At 38.5% G+C, this 23540-nt stretch overlaps 1 protein-coding gene across 1 annotated transcript in view; it reads right to left on the bottom strand.

Moving 5' to 3' along the window:
* Positions 1 to 23370, bottom strand: part of LOC116040012 (E3 ubiquitin-protein ligase RNF31) — a 29642-nt gene extending 6272 nt beyond the window's left edge. The window contains exons 1-22 of the mRNA XM_031285225.2: positions 23141 to 23370; positions 21957 to 22162; positions 20676 to 20822; positions 19115 to 19270; positions 18948 to 19004; positions 18327 to 18456; positions 17856 to 18017; positions 17607 to 17757; positions 16796 to 16947; positions 16276 to 16418; positions 15163 to 15405; positions 13982 to 14323; positions 9886 to 10071; positions 9531 to 9737; positions 6657 to 6830; positions 6321 to 6419; positions 5239 to 5328; positions 4942 to 5056; positions 3974 to 4086; positions 1762 to 1875; positions 1112 to 1160; positions 797 to 893 (exon numbers count right to left, since the gene is read on the bottom strand). Of these exons, the coding sequence (XP_031141085.1) occupies positions 797 to 893; positions 1112 to 1160; positions 1762 to 1875; positions 3974 to 4086; positions 4942 to 5056; positions 5239 to 5328; positions 6321 to 6419; positions 6657 to 6830; positions 9531 to 9737; positions 9886 to 10071; positions 13982 to 14323; positions 15163 to 15405; positions 16276 to 16418; positions 16796 to 16947; positions 17607 to 17757; positions 17856 to 18017; positions 18327 to 18456; positions 18948 to 19004; positions 19115 to 19270; positions 20676 to 20822; positions 21957 to 22160 (3131 nt within the window). The 5' untranslated portion in view covers positions 22161 to 22162; positions 23141 to 23370. The remainder of the gene's footprint in view (positions 1 to 796; positions 894 to 1111; positions 1161 to 1761; positions 1876 to 3973; positions 4087 to 4941; positions 5057 to 5238; positions 5329 to 6320; positions 6420 to 6656; positions 6831 to 9530; positions 9738 to 9885; positions 10072 to 13981; positions 14324 to 15162; positions 15406 to 16275; positions 16419 to 16795; positions 16948 to 17606; positions 17758 to 17855; positions 18018 to 18326; positions 18457 to 18947; positions 19005 to 19114; positions 19271 to 20675; positions 20823 to 21956; positions 22163 to 23140) is intronic.
* Between the last annotated feature and the right edge of the window lie 170 nt (positions 23371 to 23540).

The following is a 23540-nucleotide window of genomic DNA, read 5'->3' as shown; positions in this document are numbered from 1 at the left end:
GTCGAAAAAAGTTATAAAAAAGTCATAGTATAGTATGTCGAAAAAAGGCATACAATAGTATGTCGAAAAAAGTCATAAAAAGTCATTATAGTATGTCAAAAAAGTCATAAAAAAGTCATAGTATAGCATGTCGAAAAAAGTTATAAAAAAGTCATAGTATAGTATGTCGAAAAAAGGCATAAAAAAGTCATACAATAGTATGCCGAAAAAAGTCAAAAAAGTCATACTATAGTATGTCAAAAAAGTCATAAAAAAGTCATAGTATAGCATGTCGAAAAAAGTTATAAAAAAGTCATAGTATAGTATGTCGAAAAAAGGCATACAATAGTATGTCGAAAAAAGTCATAAAAAGTCATTATAGTATGTCAAAAAAGTCATAAAAAGTCATAGTATAGTATGTTGGAAAAAAGTCACAAAAATGTCATTGTATAGTATGTCAAAAAAATTCATAAAAAAGTCATAGTATAGTATGTCGAAAAGAATCATAGTATGTCGAAAAAAAGCATAAAAAAGTCATACAATAGTATGTCGAAAAAAGTCAAAAAAGTCATACAATAGTATGTTAGAAAAAGTCATAGTATAGTATGTCGAAAAAAATCAGAAAAAAGTCATAGTATAGTATGTCAAAAAAAGTCCAAAATTCATAGTGTAGTATGTCGAAAAAAGTCACAAAAAAGTCAGTATAGTATGTAAAATAAATTCATAAAAATGTCATAGTAGGGTATGTCAAAAAAAGTCATAGTATGTGTTAAAATGACAAAAATGTCAGTATTTACAGCAGCAGTCAGTAACTCACTCGCAGAGGCCAGCTTGTCCCGGCTGTGTTTGGAGGCCACACGGTGAATCAATCTGCTGACCTGCTTCATCTTTCTGCTCCATCACACAACAAGCATCTGTGTCACAGAAGAGGGAACAAAGTCAGTGACGGATCTGATAAATTACGATCAATGGAGCTTTTTAGGAGGGAAAATGCAAAGAAGCAACATACTCTTTTGTTTGGATTAACATTTCAATAAAAAGGTATTTTATATTTTCTGTTTATTTACTTTCCTGAGCGTGATGAAAGACAAAGTTAGACAAGAAGGAATGAACAAGAGCATTTTTTTTTTACCAGTTTGAGTTCCATTAGAAGGCTCTGTGTTGAACTCCACACCGCTCCTCTGAGGAGAAAAGAGAAAATCAAGAAATGTACAATCCTACAATATAAATTTATCCAACGTTTCATATTCGTACATGTATTTAAAAGGTTCTAAACTAAGTTTTTAATACCTTGAAATAAGAGTTGGTTTGCAAAAAAGGAGCTGAAGATAAAGTGGTGTCTTACTTCTATTTCATATACAATATTTCAAGCTAAACCAGTGTCTCAAAATAAAAGTACACTATTTTTTGCAGTCATGACAGAATTCGAAAATAGATTATATAATAATAGTAATACATTTTCAACAATGTATTTCTGCATGTATACCATCATGTAGCCTCTAAAATATTGTTCTCCAGGAAGTAAAAGTTTGCACGACTGATATTCAAATTAGAAACTATAAAACATTGGAGCCAAAAGGCTTAACATAATTACACCCCATAAATGACCACATTACATAAAATTTAGAAACTTTTTTTTTTTTATTCAAGGTAGAATACTGATTTCATTTACAGTAAGGTACATTCACAGTAGTTGTGGTCTTTCTGGTTGTAACAACCAATAACAAAATGCAGCCAATATAAAATGTTGTGACAAAATATAAGACAAAACAGTATCTCCACCTGCAGGAGGGCCTGTAGTCTGGGTGGCTCCCAGTCTCTGAGGTAGAAGAGACAGTCCCGGGGGTGATGGGCATGTAGACCCGTGTAAATGCAATGGGCAGTCTTACATGCCGTCTGCAAGAGAACAAAACAAATACAAGAGCATGTTATGATGAGGTCAAACAAATGTGAAAGACAAGCAGGTGTTTAAAGGGTAACTTCCGTATTTTTCAACCTGGACACTATTTTCCTATGTTTTTATGTCGAAGTGACTAATGGGTACAACATTTTTTGAAATTGGTCCAGCAAGACCACTGCAGTAGAGAGCGGCGAAACAAGCTGCAATGTAACGTAATAGGCAATTGCGTTGACAGTAGGGTTGCACGATATTGACAAAATGTGATATTGTGATATCGATTATGAATATTGCGATATCAATATTAATTTCAATATTTTTTAAACATATGTAAAATTACAAAAGTTATGGGAAAACGGATCAAAAATAGATTCATAACAAATTAAACAAGTTTTCTTACAACACAAGGTTTATTTCAACTGACTGTCACATTGGACTGGTCCAACATGAATAAATAAATAAGGACCATGTCTACAGAACAGGACATGTTTGACTGGTTGGACAGTATAAAATAAATAAAGAGAACAGTTCAGTTTTGTTGTCTCCACTTCGTCACTCTGTCGAAATATGCACACATGTGGTACGCTCCATAGGGTTTGTCACGTAGTGGCCCCGTGCGTTGACGTGCACTAACATGTGCAAGTGGCACGGTAACTGGCCAATGAAACGATGATCATTGTAGCGTTTCAAGTGGGCTCTAAATCGAACACAACACATCCAATGGACAGGACGCAGCGCTCCACAAAATAAACAAAATATTGCATACTTATTGCGACACTTTCTATATAATATTGCGCAACGTGATATCGCGATAACGATATTGAGTCGATATATCATGCACCCCTAGTTGACAGAAACTAAATAATCAAAAGCCGTCTTGGTTCGTCTATCCACTGTTCCAATAATCACCACTCTGGTTTGGTTGAAATACACCATTAATTCACCCATTTACATGTGAAAATATGATGGCTCAATCCAAGCTAAAAGTATTGATTATTTAAAGGTGATTTTGGGGTTGATTTTTGGAGAAAAGGGGATCTTACTCTTTAACAAAAAGGTCCATCTTCTTTACATAATGCCAGACAATCTGAGCCCGTCAGTGGCAAAAACAGCAGTTTTAGTGGAAGTAAATTGACGGTGCGCATTTTCCCTATAGGATTACATTGCAGCCCGATTTGCGGCTTTTATCTCAGATCCGACAGTATGTAAATTAAACACAGCAGATTAAACTTGAAAGGTAGCTAATCCACTGCTCATTGTTGCACCAAACTTTCCCCCCTTGCATTGATTCAGTCAACAGTCAAACACTTACCTAAATGCTGTATGCAGATCTGAGTTCAAATGATGTGACATTTCCAGATGTTAGAAAAGTCAGAAATGCACAAAAAAGTGTCTCTTAGACATCGCTTTTTCCAACTTTAACTAGGCCTGTAACAATTATTAAATCATTGTCTAACCGCATTTTTTTTTACGTTATTGCGATTATTTTGTTCACTACATTTCAGCATTTATATAGACTGTCTATTCATAGATATTGCGTTATAACTGATCTACTTGACTAACTAGACCACAATTTGCACTAAATGTTTTTTGACTCTTTACTACATCTCAGCAGTGTTACAGACTGTCTATTCATGTATATTGTGTTATTAACATATCACTTTCGCATATCCATCGACTTACTTACACCTCACTTTGCGCCAGCTTTGTAATGCCTACTTAATCTGCACTTTATGTAGCCTATTGTATTCTGCATTCTTGTACTGTATTAAATGTGAAACGGTATGTTGTCTTGCACGCTTAAGCTTTTCTTGGCCAGGTCGCCGTTGCAAATGAGAACCTGTTCTCAACGGTCTACCTGATTAAATAAAAAAATAAAAATTTTTTTTTTACAATTTCACTGAAAGAGACAATTAAATTGTTAATCGCAATTACTTCTGAGACAATTCACTGTACAGCAAAAGTTTGAATTGTTACACAGCTCTAACTTTAACTACTGATGTTTGTATAGCACATAACAAGTGAAAGTCTACTGTAAAAACATGTATTCTGGTGATTCAGAAGCTCAAACTGTGACCTCTCTCTTGATTCTCTTGCCTTGTGGTAGGGGTTGTTGCAGCCGCTGCAGAACTGGTACCTGCACTGGGAGCAGCTGAAGTGCATGCAGCCGCCTTTCGTCAGAGCGTACTGGAACCTGCAGTGAGGACAGGCTGCAAGAGGACAACACATACTGGTAAACAACATGTTAACAGTGGTGGAATCTAACCAAGTACATTTACTGAAGTACAAATTTTGAGGTACTAGTTCACTTGAGTACTTCCATTTTCCGCTGCTTTATAGTTCTACTCCACTACATCTATTTTATACATTAAGTTAATACTTACTTTACAGATTCAGATTTTTAATACAAAATACCCAGCAGTATATAAAGTAGTTAAAGTTAGCTCCAGCTTTACCACCTGCAACATTAAACACCAAACATCAACACATTGATGAATCACTAATTATAATCCAGTAATTAGTACTTTTACTTTTGGTACATATGGCATATTTGATGCTTATACTTTTGTACTTTTACATCAGTAAAGTTTTTGTTCTGGTCAAGATGAACTGAAACCGCATTATATACTCTTGAATACTGTAAACTATAACAGTGTAGAAAAGTATAGGCGTAGATGTAGTGGAGTAAAAGTATAAGGTGGAATAAAATGGAAATACTAAAGTTAAGTACAAATACCTAAAATTGTGCCCAAGTACAGTACTTGACTGTAGTAACTTTCCTCCACTGCCTAAAGCAGCTCAAATTAATGTCATAATTACAAAATATTAAAAGGAAAGTGATTCAAAATCATTAGAACGTCAGAAAGGGGGATGCTGTATGACTTTGTGCAAGTAGAAAAAAAACAAAGGATTGCTCAATAAGTAGTCAACTCAGTGACAACAATGAATACTGAGAAAAGGACATAAATGAGTGGTGGCTGAGGTTGACTGATGTATGCACAAAGGTCGAGGGGTGAGATAAATAAAACGGAAATGAAACTTGTGGTTAAAGTTTGTGTCCTCACTGATGCCGTTGTCTCTCAGGAAGCCGGCCAGGCCCTGCCTCTGGTACTCTGGATCATTATCCCTCTTCCACTGCTGGAACTGCTCACAGGACAGATCCTGGTGCTGGGGCTCCCACTAAGACCAGAGAAATGGAGTTAATATGTGTGCAGATCCTGCACAGTAAGTTCACTGGAGAGCAGCCAAAGTTTCAAGGCTGAATTCCTAAGAGGCTTTTTATTATCTTTTATCAAATGTAGGGTAGGCTGGCCTCTACATGTGATGACAAATGGTAACACACTGTACTTCTATATACTCACAGGTTTCTTGCACTGAGCACAAAAACTCTGGCGGCAAGACGGACAGGTGACCTTCAGCTGGTCTCCATCATTAATGAACCCAGAGGTGCACTGAGGAAGATAAAAGTTATGAGTTATTTACATCTAATCCTTTAGACCAGACTTAATGTAAATGTTCTGAAAGTGGAAGGAGCACACAATGGGTCATTGGCTCCTCCACTTGCAAAAAATGTTTTAAAGTGCTCATATTATGCTTTTTGGCTTTTCCCCCTTTCCTTCATTGTGTTATATATATAATTTTGTGCATGTTATAGGTTTACAAAGTGAAAAAGCCCAAAGTCCACCCCAAAGGGACTTACCATCTCCAACAGAAAACACTGTTCACAAACTGCTCCAAACAGCTCTATTGTAGTCCAGCCTTTACTTCAGAGACAAACGTGGTCACTTTGGAACATACGTTATAATGCTCGCCTAGCTGCTACCGTGGCACGCCCTCATACTCTGCTTCTGACTGGCTAGTAGTCCTTACCTAGCTACTGAGCATGTGCGACTTCCAACAAAGATGGAACAGAAGTGCGACGCCTCACTCTGTACCTAAAACAGAGCGCTCAACACACAGGGTGAAAAGAGGAGCTGCAGCAATGTGCAGTGCAACAAAAATATGGTGTTTTTTGAAAATTAAACTATGTAAACCTATTCTGATATAACCTCTAAATACAACTGTGAACCTGAAAATGAGCATAATATGAGCACTTTAATAAATATCAGTTAAAGTTGCTCCAGAGCTGAGTTTTTTAGTGTGTGGCAGGTCATCCTACTATTTTTGTTAAAGATATATGATTATATGATATATATGATACAAATTAAATCTTTAATATACCCACTTTGTACTATGTTGTCTTTATGCATCCTGTTTTTGTTCCCATCACTTCTCCCTCTTGCTTTTTTCCATTACTTCTCCCTCTGTGTTTAATCGCAGCGTGAATAAAACTATGCTCAACTCCAGCGGCCCAACAGAGCTAAAAACAACTATTAAAATAATTATGCAAAGCGGGGTATGCAAACTAAGACCTAATAGAGCAATAGAGAAGAACAAGACTCACGTGACAGCACCACAGGAACTTTGGGTCTTTCATCAGAGCGTGCTCAGTCAGTTTTTTATGAAACAGCTCGTACACGTCCGGCTCCAGGCAGACCCGCAACTGGAAAAACATAACCCAAAAGAATTTACTGTTAAAATTGAAAGTAAAAAGAGATTTAGCATATTATTTCATTACTATTACATCTCTTTACCAGTTGCAGTTAATTTAATATGTTTTGATACTAGTTCTCTGTACTTTAAGTTGTTTAATAAAGGTGATTTGGTTTGCATTTAACTCAGATGTCTCTCTGTGTACTGGCATTATTATGTGGGTCAACAAAATTCTCTCTCTGTGTACCTGTATGTCCAGCGTGGAAAAGTAACTGTCGAGCTGTTCGGGGTCGTTGATGTCCGGCTCGCCGCAGACGGGACACACCATGTCTCGGATGTGTTTCTCTTTCACGGCGATGGTGAAGTGCTGCCCGAAGCACTCGTGGCACACGGAGCACTGACAGGAAGTCAGGGACTGCATCTGGAACATGGACAGGAGGAGGAGAAGAAGAAATGAACAGCTGTGCACCAAACGTTGACCTCTGAAACTACTCATGCAATTACATCAAATAATGAGGGTCAATTTGTAAGAATCTGCATTGTAATGAAATAAAAATACAGTATATATCAGGGCTGACTCAGTTCCTGACAAAATTAACACTTTACTTGAAGGTATCTACATAAGAGTGACATGAACTGTCACTGTCATGAACACGACAGTGTCATGATACATGAACCCTAACCGTAACTCTAACTCGTCATGACAAAAACCGAATGACACTTAATGACAGAAGCGTTATGTCATAAACGTTTATGACTTGTTTATAATGTTTATGACACGTTCATGACAGTGTCATGTCACTCTTATGTAGATACCTTCAAGTAAAGTGTAACCCAAAATTCTACTGTAATAGATATCTCGGGTACTTATGTCAAACCAGACTCCATAGACTTTATTTGGTGAATTTGTATATCGTTCACATTACTTTCTCATGTGTCTGCTGTGTTCTTTAAGGAATACACATTGTAACCGTTTTAATAGCAGTAGATCTTTACTAAATCAAGGTGCAGCAGGGTAATACATGTTTCTTATAATAAAGCATACCATTGCGTTGGGCGAAATCCTTGTATGTTCCAAACCGTTGCTTTTCAGGAAATGAAAAAAAAAAAAAAGAAGCTAATTTGAAAACATATTGAGCTATTTACCTTTGACAAAGTCAGACACGGTTTAAATATTTGTAAAACGCACAGGCTGACCAATATTGGTTTATGAAAGATAATTACAAAATATGGAGATACAAGGTTTCAGCTCGACAGCAACAGTACACTATAAACAAAGGATCAAACAGTACCTTTATTTGTGTACATATTTTAGCATTAACATTTTTCTCACGCGTGTGCCCCCTAGGGCTGTCAACGAATATTCTAAATTCCAATATATATTTGAATAGTTTTTAAAAAACAAATTTCGAAGGTGAAAATTAATATTCGAACAAAAAAAAAAAAAAAAAAAAATGTGGAAAAAACCGCTCGCGGTAGCAGAGGCTGTCTGGCTGTCTGCTTTGTGAGTGGGCGCGCTAGCGCGCCTGAGGGTTCAGGGACAGGTCACAGGAGTCGCACTGTCTGGCACAGCATCACTGCTGAAAGTTGACTTGTCTTGCATGGAAGATGGCAGAAAGTGCAGAGCCCAACTCGACCGCATCAGAGAAAGCGATTTTAACCTCCCAAAATCTAAAAAGCCATGTCAGGAAGTACTTTGGATTTTGGTCGATAGGAGGTAAAATAGTTGAGCTGCGAGATAAAGTTGTATGCAAGCTATGTAAAATACAGTTAGCATACCATTCGACCACTAGCAACATGAGGTCACATCTCGAAAATGTGCACCCAAATGAGCATGGCATAATGTGTGGAACTCCAGCTAAACAGTCACGTCTTGACACGTATTTTGCACCGCCTGCCACAAGCTCTTTGTCTGCAACACGACAAGAGGCCATAACGGAGAAATTAATTTTGTTAATTCGTAAGGACATGAGACCAATCAGTGTCGTGGATGGGGCAGGCGTCAGGGAGTTCTGTCAAGCGATGGAACCGAGGTACCGTATCCCTATGCTACGACTGAATAGATATGCATGAATAAAGGTTAAATGCACCGCTTCCACTGGTTTGATTATTTACCGTTTCATGTCAAGGAAAAGCTCCATGTTTACCACAGCACAGCTCGCTCAGAGCGTTCAATGTTGGTTCTATATAGGCTACTGTGAAACTTCAATTAATGTTAATATTTGTTTCAATCACTGAATGAAGCCTGCTATATTTGGGACAATAGTCGCGACCTTAAATTGCTTGCACAAAACTCTTGATCAGCACTCAAAATGTGTTTATTGTTGTTCATTATGCGCACAGCCGCACATTGCGCAGAGAGCGTGAGGGCGAGAGAGAGAAAGTGCTCGAGTGAGCGAGCGAGCGAGCATGAGGTCTGCGGTCTTGGCCATCATTTGATTTACTTGTTTTTGTGTAGGTAATACGTTGTCAAATATGTTTAAATTTAAATAGACTACCTATACAAGTAGTTATGTCTCTTTGTATTAATTTGTCCTGTTATTGACGTAATGCGCGTCACTGACAAAATGCGCATGCGCAACCAGATGTTCGAATAGTTAGAATATGATGTGTTTTTTTAGAGGGAATATTCAAACGTCATTTTTGAGCAATTTTGACAGCCCTAGTGCCCCCCACCTTCCTTTCTCTGTGTATTATTACCGACCCACTTGGGAAGCCTTTTCCCACTGTTTGCCACGACTTTCTGGATACAATGATGTTATTTAACACATTCCACAGTTTCTCTAGGCCATTTTCTTTTTTTAAATAACTTGCATACACTCTCCCGTTTTATTATTGGACACATACTATTGTAGCTTCATCCATGCATTTTTTTTTGTCGTTTCTCTATTTATTGGTTGAACTTGTCATTCAGTGTACTTGGGTTCCTTATATATATTCTAAGTGAGAAAAAGAAAATGTACTTAAAAGACGGCTGGAAAGATGAGAATGTGAAAACTGTAACCTTTAAAATGTAAAAGTAGTACTGCGCTGTATAAGGTGATCAGTTACAGATGATACATTTTAAAAGTTAACCTGCAGATTCACTGCAATCTGCATTGTTAAACCGTCACTGACCCACCTTGCTGCGGGGGAAGATGCTCAGACAGATGGGGCACTCGTTGATGAGGAGACGCTTGATGAAATCCTTGTCGTGCGACTCCTTCACAGCTTGCACTACGTCCTCCAGAGAGTAAGTGGCGTCTGGCTCTTGAAGCAACGAGAGGACGAGCTCGCAGCGCCCCCAGCTGGGCAGGTCGTACAGCGCTAGCAGACGCCGGCACATCCTCTGCGGAGAGCACACAAGGAGTAAATGTAATAGCAAAGTCCAGAAGAGCAAAGCACCACACCGCCTTCTTCACTTCACTCCATAAAGACACATAATTTTGGAGAGATGCACACTGAAAGCCTTCAGGTGATTTGCAGTGCATCCTAACCTGCTTGTCCGGGTGTTTGGGATCAATCGGCGGCTCGGGCTGGTCCGTCCAGATTCGCTGGTGGAAGGGCTCCAGGAGAGGGCGCTGCAGCAATGACAAAGCCCCCTTCACCTCTCCTCCACTCAGCCGCAGGGCCTCCTCACACTTTAACACGTCTCTGAAGCCCAGAGAGTGAAGCTCCTTCATCTGCAGTAACACACAACCGAGGGGGAAATTACAGCTATATGTAAAAGTATTAGGATCAAAAATATACTTAAAGAAAGTCTCTTATTAGGTTAAAATATGGATGTACTGCACGCTGTCTTTCTCAGAATAACCACAGTGTTCCCCCTACCGCCCCCCCTGAAACAATGACAAAATGTATATAATTATGCTATATATTCCCAATATATATTCCACATATTCCTCGCCTTAAAAAGTTAAATTCATTTTAAACTTACGGGCTGGCTACATTGCACGCGTAACTTATGCGGAGTGGACCATCCAACACTACGCTTTCACTATAATCAATGAAACGTAGTGGTGCGTATGCTTCGCGGAGATCCGCACTACAAGTGTAAAAATATGACAGTCTTCTATTTATATTATTTACGCAAGGTGTGTGCGGCCATTTTACACAGAAATGGATCATAAAGTGTCTATATTTCTTTTAAATTAAACCACCGATATACAGGAAACGACTTAATGACTGAGAATGAGCGTATTAGCAGTTCATTTTGAGAGTTTGTTTTTATTTCTTGTTTCCTCAACAACTTTTTGGGGTAGAGTCACCACCCCCCCCTGGAAATATACCCTAGGGAAAACACTGAACCAGGTATTTCAAAATGAAAAAGGTATTTGATGTGGATGGTGACGGTCAATATTTATGATTATATATGCACAAATGAGAGAGAAAGAGCACCAGTTTGGATCGATACCCTTCAGCTCTCAGAACTGTTGTATCTCCACTGCCAAAAGGGACGAAGAAAACAAAACCTCACGTTTGAATAAGATTTTGCTCCTTTAAGAGTAAACAAACGAGTGTGTAACTCTATATAAGCCTATCAGACAAGCATTTGATGTTCCGTTTCATGTAATGTTTGTTCTCTTCCCACGAGACGTATCTCTCCTAAACTCGTGAGTTTGAAAGGTTCACGGTTCTTCAAAGCAGTTTGGACTCAATAACCAGGGTCAAGAGGCTCGCACAACACTCCTCCAGATTACTCCCAATGCGTATTCTTTCAAGGTCAGAAAACCAGGAGACGGTCTCACGCTTTTCTTTCACCTGCAGAAAGCTGCTGCTGCTGCTGCTTATCAACCTCACTGCAGTCACTTGTAGGGACTCTGCTCCCCCTTGTGTACTGTCCACGCAGGAATAAGTAACTGGTATACACATTTGCACTAACCTTCATCCTGGACTTTACATCTGCCCATTGCATATACTATATATTCTATGCAAATTTTGCACTCAACACATTCAGCCTTTTTTCTTATGCAACAGTTACTTTGTATTTCCTGTATTTGTTTATTTCATATTAATGTTTAATATGTTTGTTGGATTTCTTTATGTATGCACCTTTCACCAAGGCAAATTTCACATAAGTGTAGTTATTATATATAACATTTTCTGATTCATATTCTGATATCAATAACACAAAACACTGTATGACAGTATGCTGTAGTGGCTGCAACTATTATCGAAGTATTGTTTTTTTTTGTTTGTTTTTTAGGACATGTATTTCTGTACTCATTAAAAGATAAAGTTGTAGAGAACATGAGCCGAAACAGATTTTAGTTGGGCGCAATGTTAAAGTGGCCATATTATGCTAATTTTCAGGTTCATAATTGTTTAATTAATTATTTTGAGGTTGTACCAGAATAGGTTTACATGGTTTAATTTTCAAAAAACACCATATTTTTGTTGTACTGCACATTGCTGCAGCTCCTCTTTTCACCCTGTGTCAAGTCTCTGTTTTAGCTACAGAGTGAGACCTCTCAACTTCTGTAACATCTTTGTTGGCAGTCGCACATGCGCAGTAGCCAAGGGGGTAAGCTTCTCCTCGGACCGCGTAGCTCCTATGGCGCCATTTTGATGCTAACAAGCCATCACCTCCCGTTAGCATTCCATTGACTGCCATTCATTTTGGCGTCACTTTGAGAGCGAATAACTTTACATCTGAAGAGTTTAAAGACGCTATTTGTCCATTGTTTATTTCTAAAGAAACACAACAATGTATAAAAGGCTCCATTACCTTGTACCTCACGTTATTGCTCCGTAGCAGACATTTTTGTAAAAATAGGCTAACGATTGTGTCATAACCACGCGACTTACTGTCGCACAGTAGAGAAATTACCGTACAGTACAGGAGAAGCGCGCAGGCAGTTTCGTCTCACATTAGCTGTTTAAGTGTAACTAACTTATGTTAACTAGCATTTTAGTTAGCAATAATTAGCCTGTGCCTATGTTATCTCCTTACATATACAAACGCTCTCCGTCTCTGTAAGATTCGGAATGATTGAGATTTCTCTTGGCACAACTACCAGAAGACTTACAACTTTCAGACAAGTTTCTCATGTCACATTTACGTCGTCTCTCTCAGTTGGAGGCTGCGCAGGCCATCACCAGAAAAGTGCTTCTAATATCCTTCATTGGTTTCTGTCCAGAGCAACGGGATCTGTTGGTCCATTTTATATATGTCAATGGCAGTAGCTAGGTAGCTAACGGTTAGCCCCCTAGGCCCCTCGTTTCGGCTAGTGACGTAGAAAGCCGTGCAGATTTTGAACAGCTCACCCGGAGACTGAAGGCAGTACACATTCAGAAACCCGGATCTCACTCAAAATTGCATGGATGTTTTTTTTTTTCAAAGTTTGTATGTCAAAATAACGCGTTAATTTCGATTAATTAATCTGGGAAAAAATAACGCGTTAAAAAAAATAATGCAGATTAATCCATTCCATATTGACGTTTGACCTGGAGCCGTTCTAGCCACCATTGGACTGTAAAATGAAGGAGGGAGACGAGAATGTGCTGCCTGGATGATTAATTGGAACATTTACTTGTAAAAATCTTCTTCCTGCCAACCCTGGCTACCGAAATCTGGTGCCACTGATATGTCTGCGCTTCTCTCTGATGCTCTGAAACAGATGCTACAGGCAACACAAACACCGCTGCATGTGACGCTAGTTAACACTATACTCGACAGCAGCTAACGTTAGCCTACCGCTAGCTAGTTAACACTATACTCGACAGCAGCTAACGTTAGCCTACCGCTAGCTAGTTAACACTAGCTACACTCGACAGCAGCTAACGTTAGCCTACCACTAGCTAGTAGCTGGATTAAACATGGTTAAAATGCTGACAGCTAACGCTGAACGGTGTAAAGTTCGACTGTGTTTTACTGTAGAGGATTCAACAGCGGGATGTAACAATCTGCAGCTGCCGTCGGAGAAACAACACAGACGGTGCGTTCGATGAAACTGGTCAACTACAGCCTCGTGGTGCATTTGAAGTTATTGTAAATGTCCTTTTCCCATCTGGTGGTTGTTTTTGTCGTTCAACAGCAATTTACTAGTGAAATAAGTTATTGTTATAGTTATTACATTATTATTAAATAATTTAATTTTGACCATATGGCCTTAGCAATAAACAAGCCGTTCTTTAATGTCACCGACTGCTGTTTAGTACCCTTTTTTTTTCTTTTCTTTTTTTACTTTCTTAAAAAGTATCGGTTCAGGCACCGTTAATTATGTATGCGATTAATTAATCACAGAGTATGTAATTAATTAGATAAAATTTTTGAATCAATTGACAGCCCTATCTATCTATCTATCTATCTATCTATCTATATATATATATATATATATATATATAAAAAAAACGATTGAAGTGTGATTTTTTTGCGAGGATCTTTACCAAACAAAGATTTTTTTCTTTAGTCTGTAGGATAGAATTTTTAGGCCGGGATGTCTCTGCAGCACTACAACAATACTTTATTTTAGAATGGTTTGACACATATTTTGCCTTAAACAAATATTGCGATTTTGGTAAAATTGTGATTAATTGTGCAGCCCTATCTAGCAGGAATATTTTTTAAGCAGTCATTTTGAATTGTCCTACCTTAAGCTTTCTGTCTCTCAGCAGCTGTCTCACGGCTCGGTCGGTGTCTCCGCCTGCTGACAACCAGGCCAGCTTGGCCTCAGCTCTGGACAGCTTCACACCTTCACCTGTGACATTTGGACTGTTCGGCTCCTCATCCCCTCCGTCTCTCTCCACCATGGGTTGTATCCCAGGATCCCCTGCTTTGTAGTTTAGCTGTACAGAAGCCGCCATGGCGCAGATTTCATCCAGCAGGTGAGGCAGCTCTGACTTCAGCCAATCGCAGGGGTTGGTGTTGCTGCTGCCGCACATGCAGATGGCTGCGTACACCTCCTCAGCACTGACGCCGAGCTTTTCTGCTTCCTACGAAGTGGAAAACGGGGTAAATCTCCATGTTTGTTTACTTTATAATGGTCTCTGTAAGACATTTTAATACTGTGATATTGGTACTTCCTGGTAGAGCTGAAACAAGTCATTTTTGAAGCAGAAATCTCTTATAGTTCTATTGTTCAAGCTTGTTTAAGAATTTGCTGCAATATCTTAGTTTATGGTTAACTGAATTATTTGGGGTTTTGGACATTTGGAGACTTCACCTCTAGCTTTCAGGATTTTTATGGCAATTTTTCACAATTTTATGAGATTTTCTGAATTGAATAATCAATAACCAGCAGATGAATCAATAATGAAAATAAGTACTTGATAATTAGCTACTTCTAGCAGTTTTAGGGTCAGGCTGGTGTTAAGTAATTTCACTAAGTAAATACCTGTTTTTTTACATTGATAGATTAATTATTTGCTCTATAGAATGTTCTAACAATTGTGAAAAACCAAAACATATTTAATTTACAATCTTATAAAACTGAGAAATGCATACTTTATAACATTCTCACATTTGTGTAGCTGAAACTAGTGATTTTGCTTGAAAATTACTTTGAAAACAATTAACAATATTTGATTTTCAGCTTTAATGGCATTATTACATTATTAATTTGCAAATTAGTCAATCAACAGAAAACGAATATGCAACTATTTTGATAATTGATATATTGTTTAAGGCAATTTTACAAGCAGAAATGCCAAAATGTCATGATTGAAGCTTCTTAACAGGTTCCATTTTTCATATTTCCTGATGTTTTGTACGCCAAACAATTAAATTATTTGAGAAAACAATAAAAATGAAAGATGTATCCGTGTTGACCTACTCTGATCTGGTGGATGAGAAAGAGGCCGTCTTCCCTCATCATCTTCTGTCTTTTCACTTCCACGTCGACTCTGGGCTTCGGTCGGGGCCTCACACCCAGCTGGGGTTGATCTTTGGTGCTGGACGGAGTCTGCTCGAGAGACTGGGGCAGAGAAACTCCAGCCGAGTCTTTAGACGACAGGTTGCACATCTCACACACCACAGTGGGATTGGTGTTTACATAGGTGCAGAACTGGCACATCCACTGTGAAAGGAAGGAATGAAAAAGACAAAGTTATTCATGTTAAGGAAACACAACTAGACAAAAATGATGTATGAGATGCCTTAAAAGAATAAATCACATTTTTAAGAGAGTAGCCTGTTTGTCAGCTGTTTTTTTTTTGTTTGTTTTTTTACAGCTTTTGTACAAAAGTCATCCAATGTGGAGTCTTTAAACCTTCTACAATTTATTTGTTTGGCCACTTGTGAGGCAGCAGAAAGAAGTCGTGAACACAAAATTGACCTATCAATACCTTTTAAGTTGATATGGTTAACTAGAAAACAGTTGCTTATTTCCACATCCAAATGTTACATTATCATTCATTCGGAGTGGCGTTTGTGTCCACCTGATGAATTTAGGTCCAATATTCTCTCTCTTTTAGCTCTGTTTTTGGCCTCTACCAACTCCTGAGGGAAAAATCTGTCTCTTTAGCTGCTAATACTCCACTGTGTTCACCAGCTATTTTCTAACTGTCTACCTGCTGCTGAACAGGCAGCATACAGTGGCTTTTTACAGCCTGTTCTCTGAAAACAACGCTATGAGCACGCTGAGAGTAAACCAGAAGAGTAAAGTTGCAGCCGGACAGATAAACAATGAGATGAAACTCACTATAAAGCTCCGTAAAGCTAAGGGGAGCTGCAGAATCAGGTGATAATTCTCTGCAAGTTCATCACTATGAGCGACCCCTTTCACAGTGTCACATTTGATGGATTGTTATTATATAAATACAGAGTACAGCCGCTTTAACAAAACGCAGAAATGTTTAGTATGGACCCCAAATGCTCACCGTGTTGATGTCTGGAAAAATACAGATTAAGAGGACAAGAATGCGTCGTCAGGAACAATGAGACAAACCTTTGTTCCAGAGTCAGACAGAGATCCTGGGCTGGACAGCACTGGTGCGACAGGCGGGCGAGTGGCCAGCCGAGGGCGCTCACACACCTCACAGAGGATGCTGCTGCCTTGATTCACAACTGTACAGCTCTTACACTGCCACTCTGAGGGTTCGAGCACAACTCATTTGAACCGCTGCTTCATGCAATAACTTTGTTTCATATATCAACACTGTATTTTGTCATTAATTCATTTTTAGATTTCTTGCTCATTGTTTAGAACCTTGTTAAAATATAAAGCACATGAAATGGTGATGCTAAAAAAAAAAAAAAAACACGCCATTAAGATGAAAGGAGTTCTCTTAGTGCAAAGTTGTATTTTTCCTTCTGTCTCATCCGTTTGACTTTCCTCGGTTACGTTGTTTTGTTTGTGGTGTACTTGTTGTGTTTCATTTTCTGACTTTTAATCTTTTCCCCTTGTTAACAGGACTTCGTAACTTTGCTTTGAAAGGTGCAGTTTAATTTGTATGTTTTAGTCTCACCTGTGTTGGGAGATGTAGGAAGTGACATCGGGCTTTCTTGAACAGTGGATGCAGCCGTAGCGAGTCGAGGCCGTTCGCAGGTCGTGCAGAGGACGGCTCGCATCTCGTTCACTGTAGTGCAATGAGCACACTCCCAAGGTGACAGAGATGGACTGGAAGATGATAGAAAAGTAATAATTCAACATATATTTATACAGGGCGGTCCAGTCAGAGCAGATCACTTTCTTTTGCATGGAAACAAACAGTTTGACAAAACAAGACTGCAAATAATTGCTAAAACTGAGAAAGCAGCAGACCAGCATTAAATAAAATGTTAAAATACAACAACATCAACAGGACAAAAGCCAAGTTAACTTATAGATATACTTCTCACTTAGATCTATCCATTTCAGGTATTATTCAATAGTGGACTCAATTAAAAATGTTAAACCTGCACAAAAAAAAAAAATCACTGGACAATGAATATCTAAAAGTTATTCTTTATACCGAAATAAATGACAAAAAGACTTTTCTGGAGCAAATTATGTATTTTGCATCCAATTCAGTATTTTTGGGGGGGGGTTTTGGAGGACCCTGGATACTGTTCATTTATATTTTTGTCAATTAGCAGAAACTCTTTTCCACAACGTTCAACGAGTGCGCAGGCCAAGTGTTCAGAATCAACTTGGACAGAGCAGGACAAGACAAGTGCATGGTAAACAAATCAAACCTGTGACCTTATTAACATGACCACTGCTCTGACCATTAGACCACACTGCTGCCAAATGAAGAAGTGAACCTGAGAGTGAATTAAAGTACAAGTTCTCTTCACCTGGATGTTTTTGCTGGTGTAATGATAGTTCTGTCATGTCCTCTGCGGTCAGGGTGAGAGTGGAAAAGCTTGTCACAGTTCTCACACAACCTCTGGACGCAGGTGGAGCACTGAGCGTGCACAGCAGAAATCCCACAGATGGTGCAGATCACTACAGTGACACAAAAAAAAAAAAAAAAAGTTAAAAAACAGATGGCAACAAAAGAAATGCTGTATTCCCGGTTTAAAGCCGGTTGTAATCTGGCACACCTTGTTTGGTTTTCTGTATTTTATCTCTCTTGTGACTGTCTCTGGAGGGGTGGCGGTGAAAGAGGTCATCACATGCATTGCAGAAATGTTGATTGTCACAAGATGGGCAGACCAGAGACGAAGGGGCACCACACAGATTACAGTCACTCGCTGCAGAAGAGCCTGGAGAGTAAGAAAAAAATTAAAAGATTGGGAGTGTATTTAGGCTTCTGGGTACAGATGTTGCACTAAAAAAAACATGTTCAATGCACAATAAACATAAACTCCAACATAAAAATATAAATAAAACCGACACCATCATAGAAAATAAATCTATATTTGTGGCATCAAAATAGACAAATTCTGTTAACTGTTTATATCACACACTGCCGAAGTGAGAGTCGAAGACCTCTAGAAAACTGTTTGTCTTGTTGGCTTTCTAAAAATTAAAAAAACTACTAAAGCAGGTTGTGAGGTGTGGTGGCAGCTCACCTGTTGATGGTTTCAGAGGTTGTCCTCCGTGGCCCTGAGCAGGTTTAGGTGGAAGAGCCAGGACCTGGGGTTTGTCTGCCTGCTGCTCCTCTCCAGGCAGGATAACCACAGCGTCACCTGCCAGCTGATCCTGAAGAAACCAGCGTCACATTAAACACTCTCTACACTTTCAACATGCAGTGGACAGAAAAAGGTAATGACAGAATGAAGATAGATGATCATAGTGCATCAATGCTTGAAGGACTTATACCTACTTATATTTAAGGATTTGTTTTATGTAGTTTTTCTACCGTTCTTTATTAAACATTTTCTCATTTTTAAGGTTTCCCAGAAGACATGAACACACAATGTTATCGTCTTCGATTAGATTCACTGTTGGCACTTTGCAGAAAATCAACATTCATTAACACAAACGCATATAGACAGCTGATTCGCTCACTGTAAGAATATGTCACATATGTTTAAATATATGTTATTTCTGTTCCTGTATTTGTTGGGAAAATGTGCAATGTTTTTTTTAAAAAAAGGGTAAATGTTATGATCCTGTTATTTTTCCACAGCTGATATGAAATTTAGTAACACCATATCGATTATACAGCCACTGGAATTGTTTGTACAGACCTCCTGGATGATGAATGGGATGATATCTTGGAAGCATTCTAGGTGAGGGTGGGTGCCCTAAATGAACAGAGGTATAAGAAATGGAAAACAGTGAATCTCTTACACAAAAACAGCTGAACACAGATGTTTTAAGGTATTCAGATGACTGCTTACAAACAAATACGAACCTTAATCAGCATGTCCACCTCTGCGCGTAAGGTCATGACCTCCAGCGTCACTGCGGCAACTTTCGGAGTGTCCGGTTCAGTGACTTCATCGGGGAAACTGAGGCCATCTATCTGCTGATTGGTGTAACCGTAGAGATACAAGACTCTCCGGCCTCCCTGTGGAAGAAAATGAGGATTGAAAATATTTGCTCTTGATTGTTCAAGAACATGGATGACCTTTGGACTCTCTCTTAGCAATCTAAGATTCAGCAAGTTCATCATTACATATGTAAAATATGCAAAGGAAAAAGCCCTCCTTATTTATTTTTTTTGTATTATTTTCTACAATAAAATCACGCTTATTTACAACAAGAAGCTTCAAAATTCAACCAAAGTAAAGGCAGCATTACATAGAAAAGTCCATGTGAAAAGGAAAGCTCTGCACCAAATGACTGTTTAAAGTAGGGCTGCAGCTATCGATTATTTTAGTAATCGAGTATTCTACCGATTATTCCATCGATTAATCGAGTGATCGGATAAGAAATACTTTTTTTTATTGAAGAGCAATAATAAACAATAGTTTGGTTAAATTTTCGGAAAAAGCAACATTTTTGTTGCCTACATTGCTTACAATATCATCTCTCAAAAAACTAAACATATGAAGTGCATTTAAGGGCCATATTACGTTGTACAATTTTTAAAGAAAACATTTTCTGAAATGACAACCTCACACTAAGGCATACATTAAACATACATAAACATGACCTTAAGTTGTGCAACTTAACTTTCAGAACTAGTTTCATCCTGAGACTGATCTGTATATAGGCCTATATGTAAATATATGTATATGTAAATATTAATTATACTCAATCTATTTTAATTTATATATTTCATTACAATTGTAACCAAATATATAAATTAAAATAGATTGAGCTCTGTTACACTTATGCTAGTAGATCGTTGATCAGCTGTTTCTCCGTGAAGAGAGAGAGTGAGAGAGAGGTGCGCAACAAGCAACTGTTTCTCCGACGGGATAGTCAACAAGTCGGCTCTTTAGATGAAATTGTGGTCACTGCTACGTATTTTCTTGTCTTTGTTTTTGGTAGTTGGTGTAGTTTCATCGTCCATACAACTCCGTGATTTACTTTTGTCGGGTCCGCTTCGTGGAATGGATGAGAAAGGTTTTCTGTTGAGATGCTGAAGCACTGACGTTGTGTTATTATTGTGGTAAGCTAGTTCGGTTTTTCAGTAGACACACTGTACAAAGTTCTCGTTTTAATCACGTTTGAACTGATTCCAAACTTTGGACACTTTCTGTCGTTTTCTCCAGCCTGTCTCTTCTCTTAGCCCCTCACTATTTACGCTCTGGCATGTGTCGCCAGCAGACTGAGCAGCGTCTGGTGTGCGACAATAATAATGATCCGCGTGGAAACACCGTCCGTCAGCAATACAACGTTGGTAACACTGATTTAACGAAGCTTCGAGGCAAATCATTTAGCATCGAGGATTTTTTGTAATCGAATTATTCGAGGAATCGTTTCAGCCATAGTTTAAAAGGCAGAACTGACTAACGTTTGCTCACCTTGACAGCGTCCACAGTGGTTCTGAAGACAGGGTTGTTGTGCTTGACGCTCCTCCAGTATCTGGGCCTGGCGGGACTTGTCAGGTTACAGCCGTACTTCTCCAGGATGCTCAAGGCCTTGACCAGTCTACTCAAAGACTCCAAAACCTGAAGTAGAGACAATATTAATGTGAGCTGTTAGTAATACCATTGGGGTTGCTACTCCTATAAAGTGTACAGCAAAACTGAATCCGTGTCTGTATTTTATGAAGTGTTAGGAATGCAGTTGACCCATTTCGCTGGCAGGTGTTCTTTACGTTTACGTATGTTCCCGAAAACACACATCCATGTCTAAAATAAAAGTTGATTCTATATTTTTGTTTTGTATATATTCTTACATTTAGGTATTTTCTTTTTATTTATGCAAGAGTTCTCATTTTATCACAGTGCACATTTTGTTTTAATATTGACAAATCCATTCCTGAAAAATATATTTTTTTTTCTCCTTACTTTTTTCTTTCTTGTTCTCTCTTCACGCTGTACATATTTCAAGATAGAAATCCAAGCTTTACTGAGCTTTATTTTAGTTCAACAAAATAAAATATTAAAAAAAATAAAATTTGAAATTCTGAAAAAGCAGCATATGTCTAGCAATCCCACATCAGTCAGTCCTTGATTTAGAGTGTGGTTTAACAGATAGATATTTTTGGATACTATTTTGTTTTTCTAAACAGAACAAACTGATTAAAGCCCCTTTTCTGTTCATCTTCAAAGACAAAAAAAATCGATTGCATAGTTTGTCCAAGTGTTCAGTTAATCAAACGTCTGACTTTGATTTGTTTTGAGTTCTATCCGCCTTTTCATGTCCATATCTACTTTTTGGCAGTGGTGAAGGAAGTATTTAGATATTTTACTTAAGTTAAAAGTACTTATATCACAATTACTCAGTTAAATACTCTGCTGCAAGTAAAAGTCCTGCACTGAACTGACCATTATCCACAGTATTAATGCAGCAAGCATCAGAGCGGACCCTACACACCCTGGCCATATCCTTTTTGGACACCCTACCCTGAGGCAGGCTTAGGGTCATCTTTTTTTTTTTACTCCATATTTATCTATTTATTGTTGCTGACACTGTCACCTTTTATCTTTCTATCTTTATGCTGCAAAGTGAGTGATTGATGTCATCTTAATTCCATTGTGTAGTGATATGCAATGACAATAAACTATCTATCTATCTATCTATCTATCTATCTATCTATCTATCTAAGCAGCAGCACCACCAGACGAAGAAAACCTTACCTCCTGTCTGTTGCGGCAGGCCATGTTCTCCCTCAACATGGCCTCCACTCCCAAGTGATGGTACTTCTCTGACAGAGGCAGGGGGATGCCGGCCATGGTCTGCACCTCCACCCTCACATCCTGGGCTGAACCCGAGGAGGAGAGCAGGGACTGGGCTCTCCTCTTGACCTCGTCCATCTGGATAGATGCTGGGCTGCTGCTCATTGCTGTCAGAAAGGGAAAGTTGATCAATCGTTAATGAATTGTTTAAATCCTAGTACAACTGTCATGTGATAATGTGCTGTTTCTCTGTTGTATATCATTGTAAATTGAATATATTTAAGTGTTGGACATCAGGATATCATGGTTATTAGGTTGAAGGAGAGGTTTTAGTGCATACCCCGAGGTCACATCAAAGATGTTGCATTCTTTTGTGCTTCTTATATCCTTTAAATATGCTGTATTTCGTTTTTGTATTGTTTTCTATTATAAACTTGTTTTACTTTATTTTTTATGTTTATGCTTTACGTATAGCACTTTGAATAGCCTTTGTGTCTGAAATGTGCTAAATAAACTTGCCTTGCCAGGAAAATAAATAAGATTTAATATGTTGGCACTTGTGAGTTGTAAAATGACAACAGGGTAAAGGTTTCATGCAAATTTCTAATATTTATTTTAGGAATAAATTGTCAGCAGAGCAAAGGTTTATATTGGATAAAGTGTCCTCAACAATTTCACTTTTAATACCTCATATGACTACCGTTGGAAAGTCCGGGCAAATTATACTTTCACTCTTATGGACGCTAAGCTGGTTTCACACCGCCGCGTTTTTAAAGCGGTTCCTGCCGCCCACGGTACGTTCAGCACGGTGAACTCTGGGCGGCGAAGCAGAATATGGGCGCGTTCACGTGGGCAGCAAACTCTACCGCCTTCCCTTCATTGAAATGAATGGAGGAGGCGAGTTACCGCGCGACAATGTGACAGACCCATTAAGTAGTAAACAACTGAATATAAATCATAAACACTACCAGACACCGCTCTTAGTAGTGTTTCTTCACGATAAAATGTTATTAACTAAGAGTAAACGGTGTCAGTTGTTAGTTTTGAAGCTTATGCTAACGTTAGAAGCAAACCCAGATAACAACAATTCACGTCAGTTAAAAACGAAACTTTAAGTTAACGTTACTAAATACAACAGAACGTACCTGCTCAATAAGTAGCCGTCGTCACGAGCTTCGGCGATTATTCCGTCCTTCGGCTTGAAAGTCGAAAGTATTTATTTGTCCGTTAGTTAAAAGAAGTTGTTTTTAAAAGCCATATCAGTGGTTAATCGTTACCAACACTAGCTTTGTGCTGACGCTGACGCTAACATGCGGAACTCGAGTTTGACATTTTATGTTCCGGATCTACTTCCTGTCACGATTTTATTTTTCAAAATAAAAGATAAAAGCCTATTTTCCATAAATTAAATTCCACAGTTGGCAGTTTGCAACCTTTTTTTTTTTTTGTTCTTTCTTCCTTGTGCATTTACTGCGCGTCAATACAGTGAAAATATTATTTATTTATCTATTCTTATTGTTAGAAAATGATATAATAACGATAATA

The sequence above is a fragment of the Sander lucioperca genome, chromosome 23 (assembly GCF_008315115.2).
Source record: "Sander lucioperca isolate FBNREF2018 chromosome 23, SLUC_FBN_1.2, whole genome shotgun sequence".
Classification (NCBI taxonomy): domain Eukaryota; kingdom Metazoa; phylum Chordata; class Actinopteri; order Perciformes; family Percidae; genus Sander; species Sander lucioperca.
This window is presented reverse-complemented; position numbering and strand designations above follow the sequence as displayed.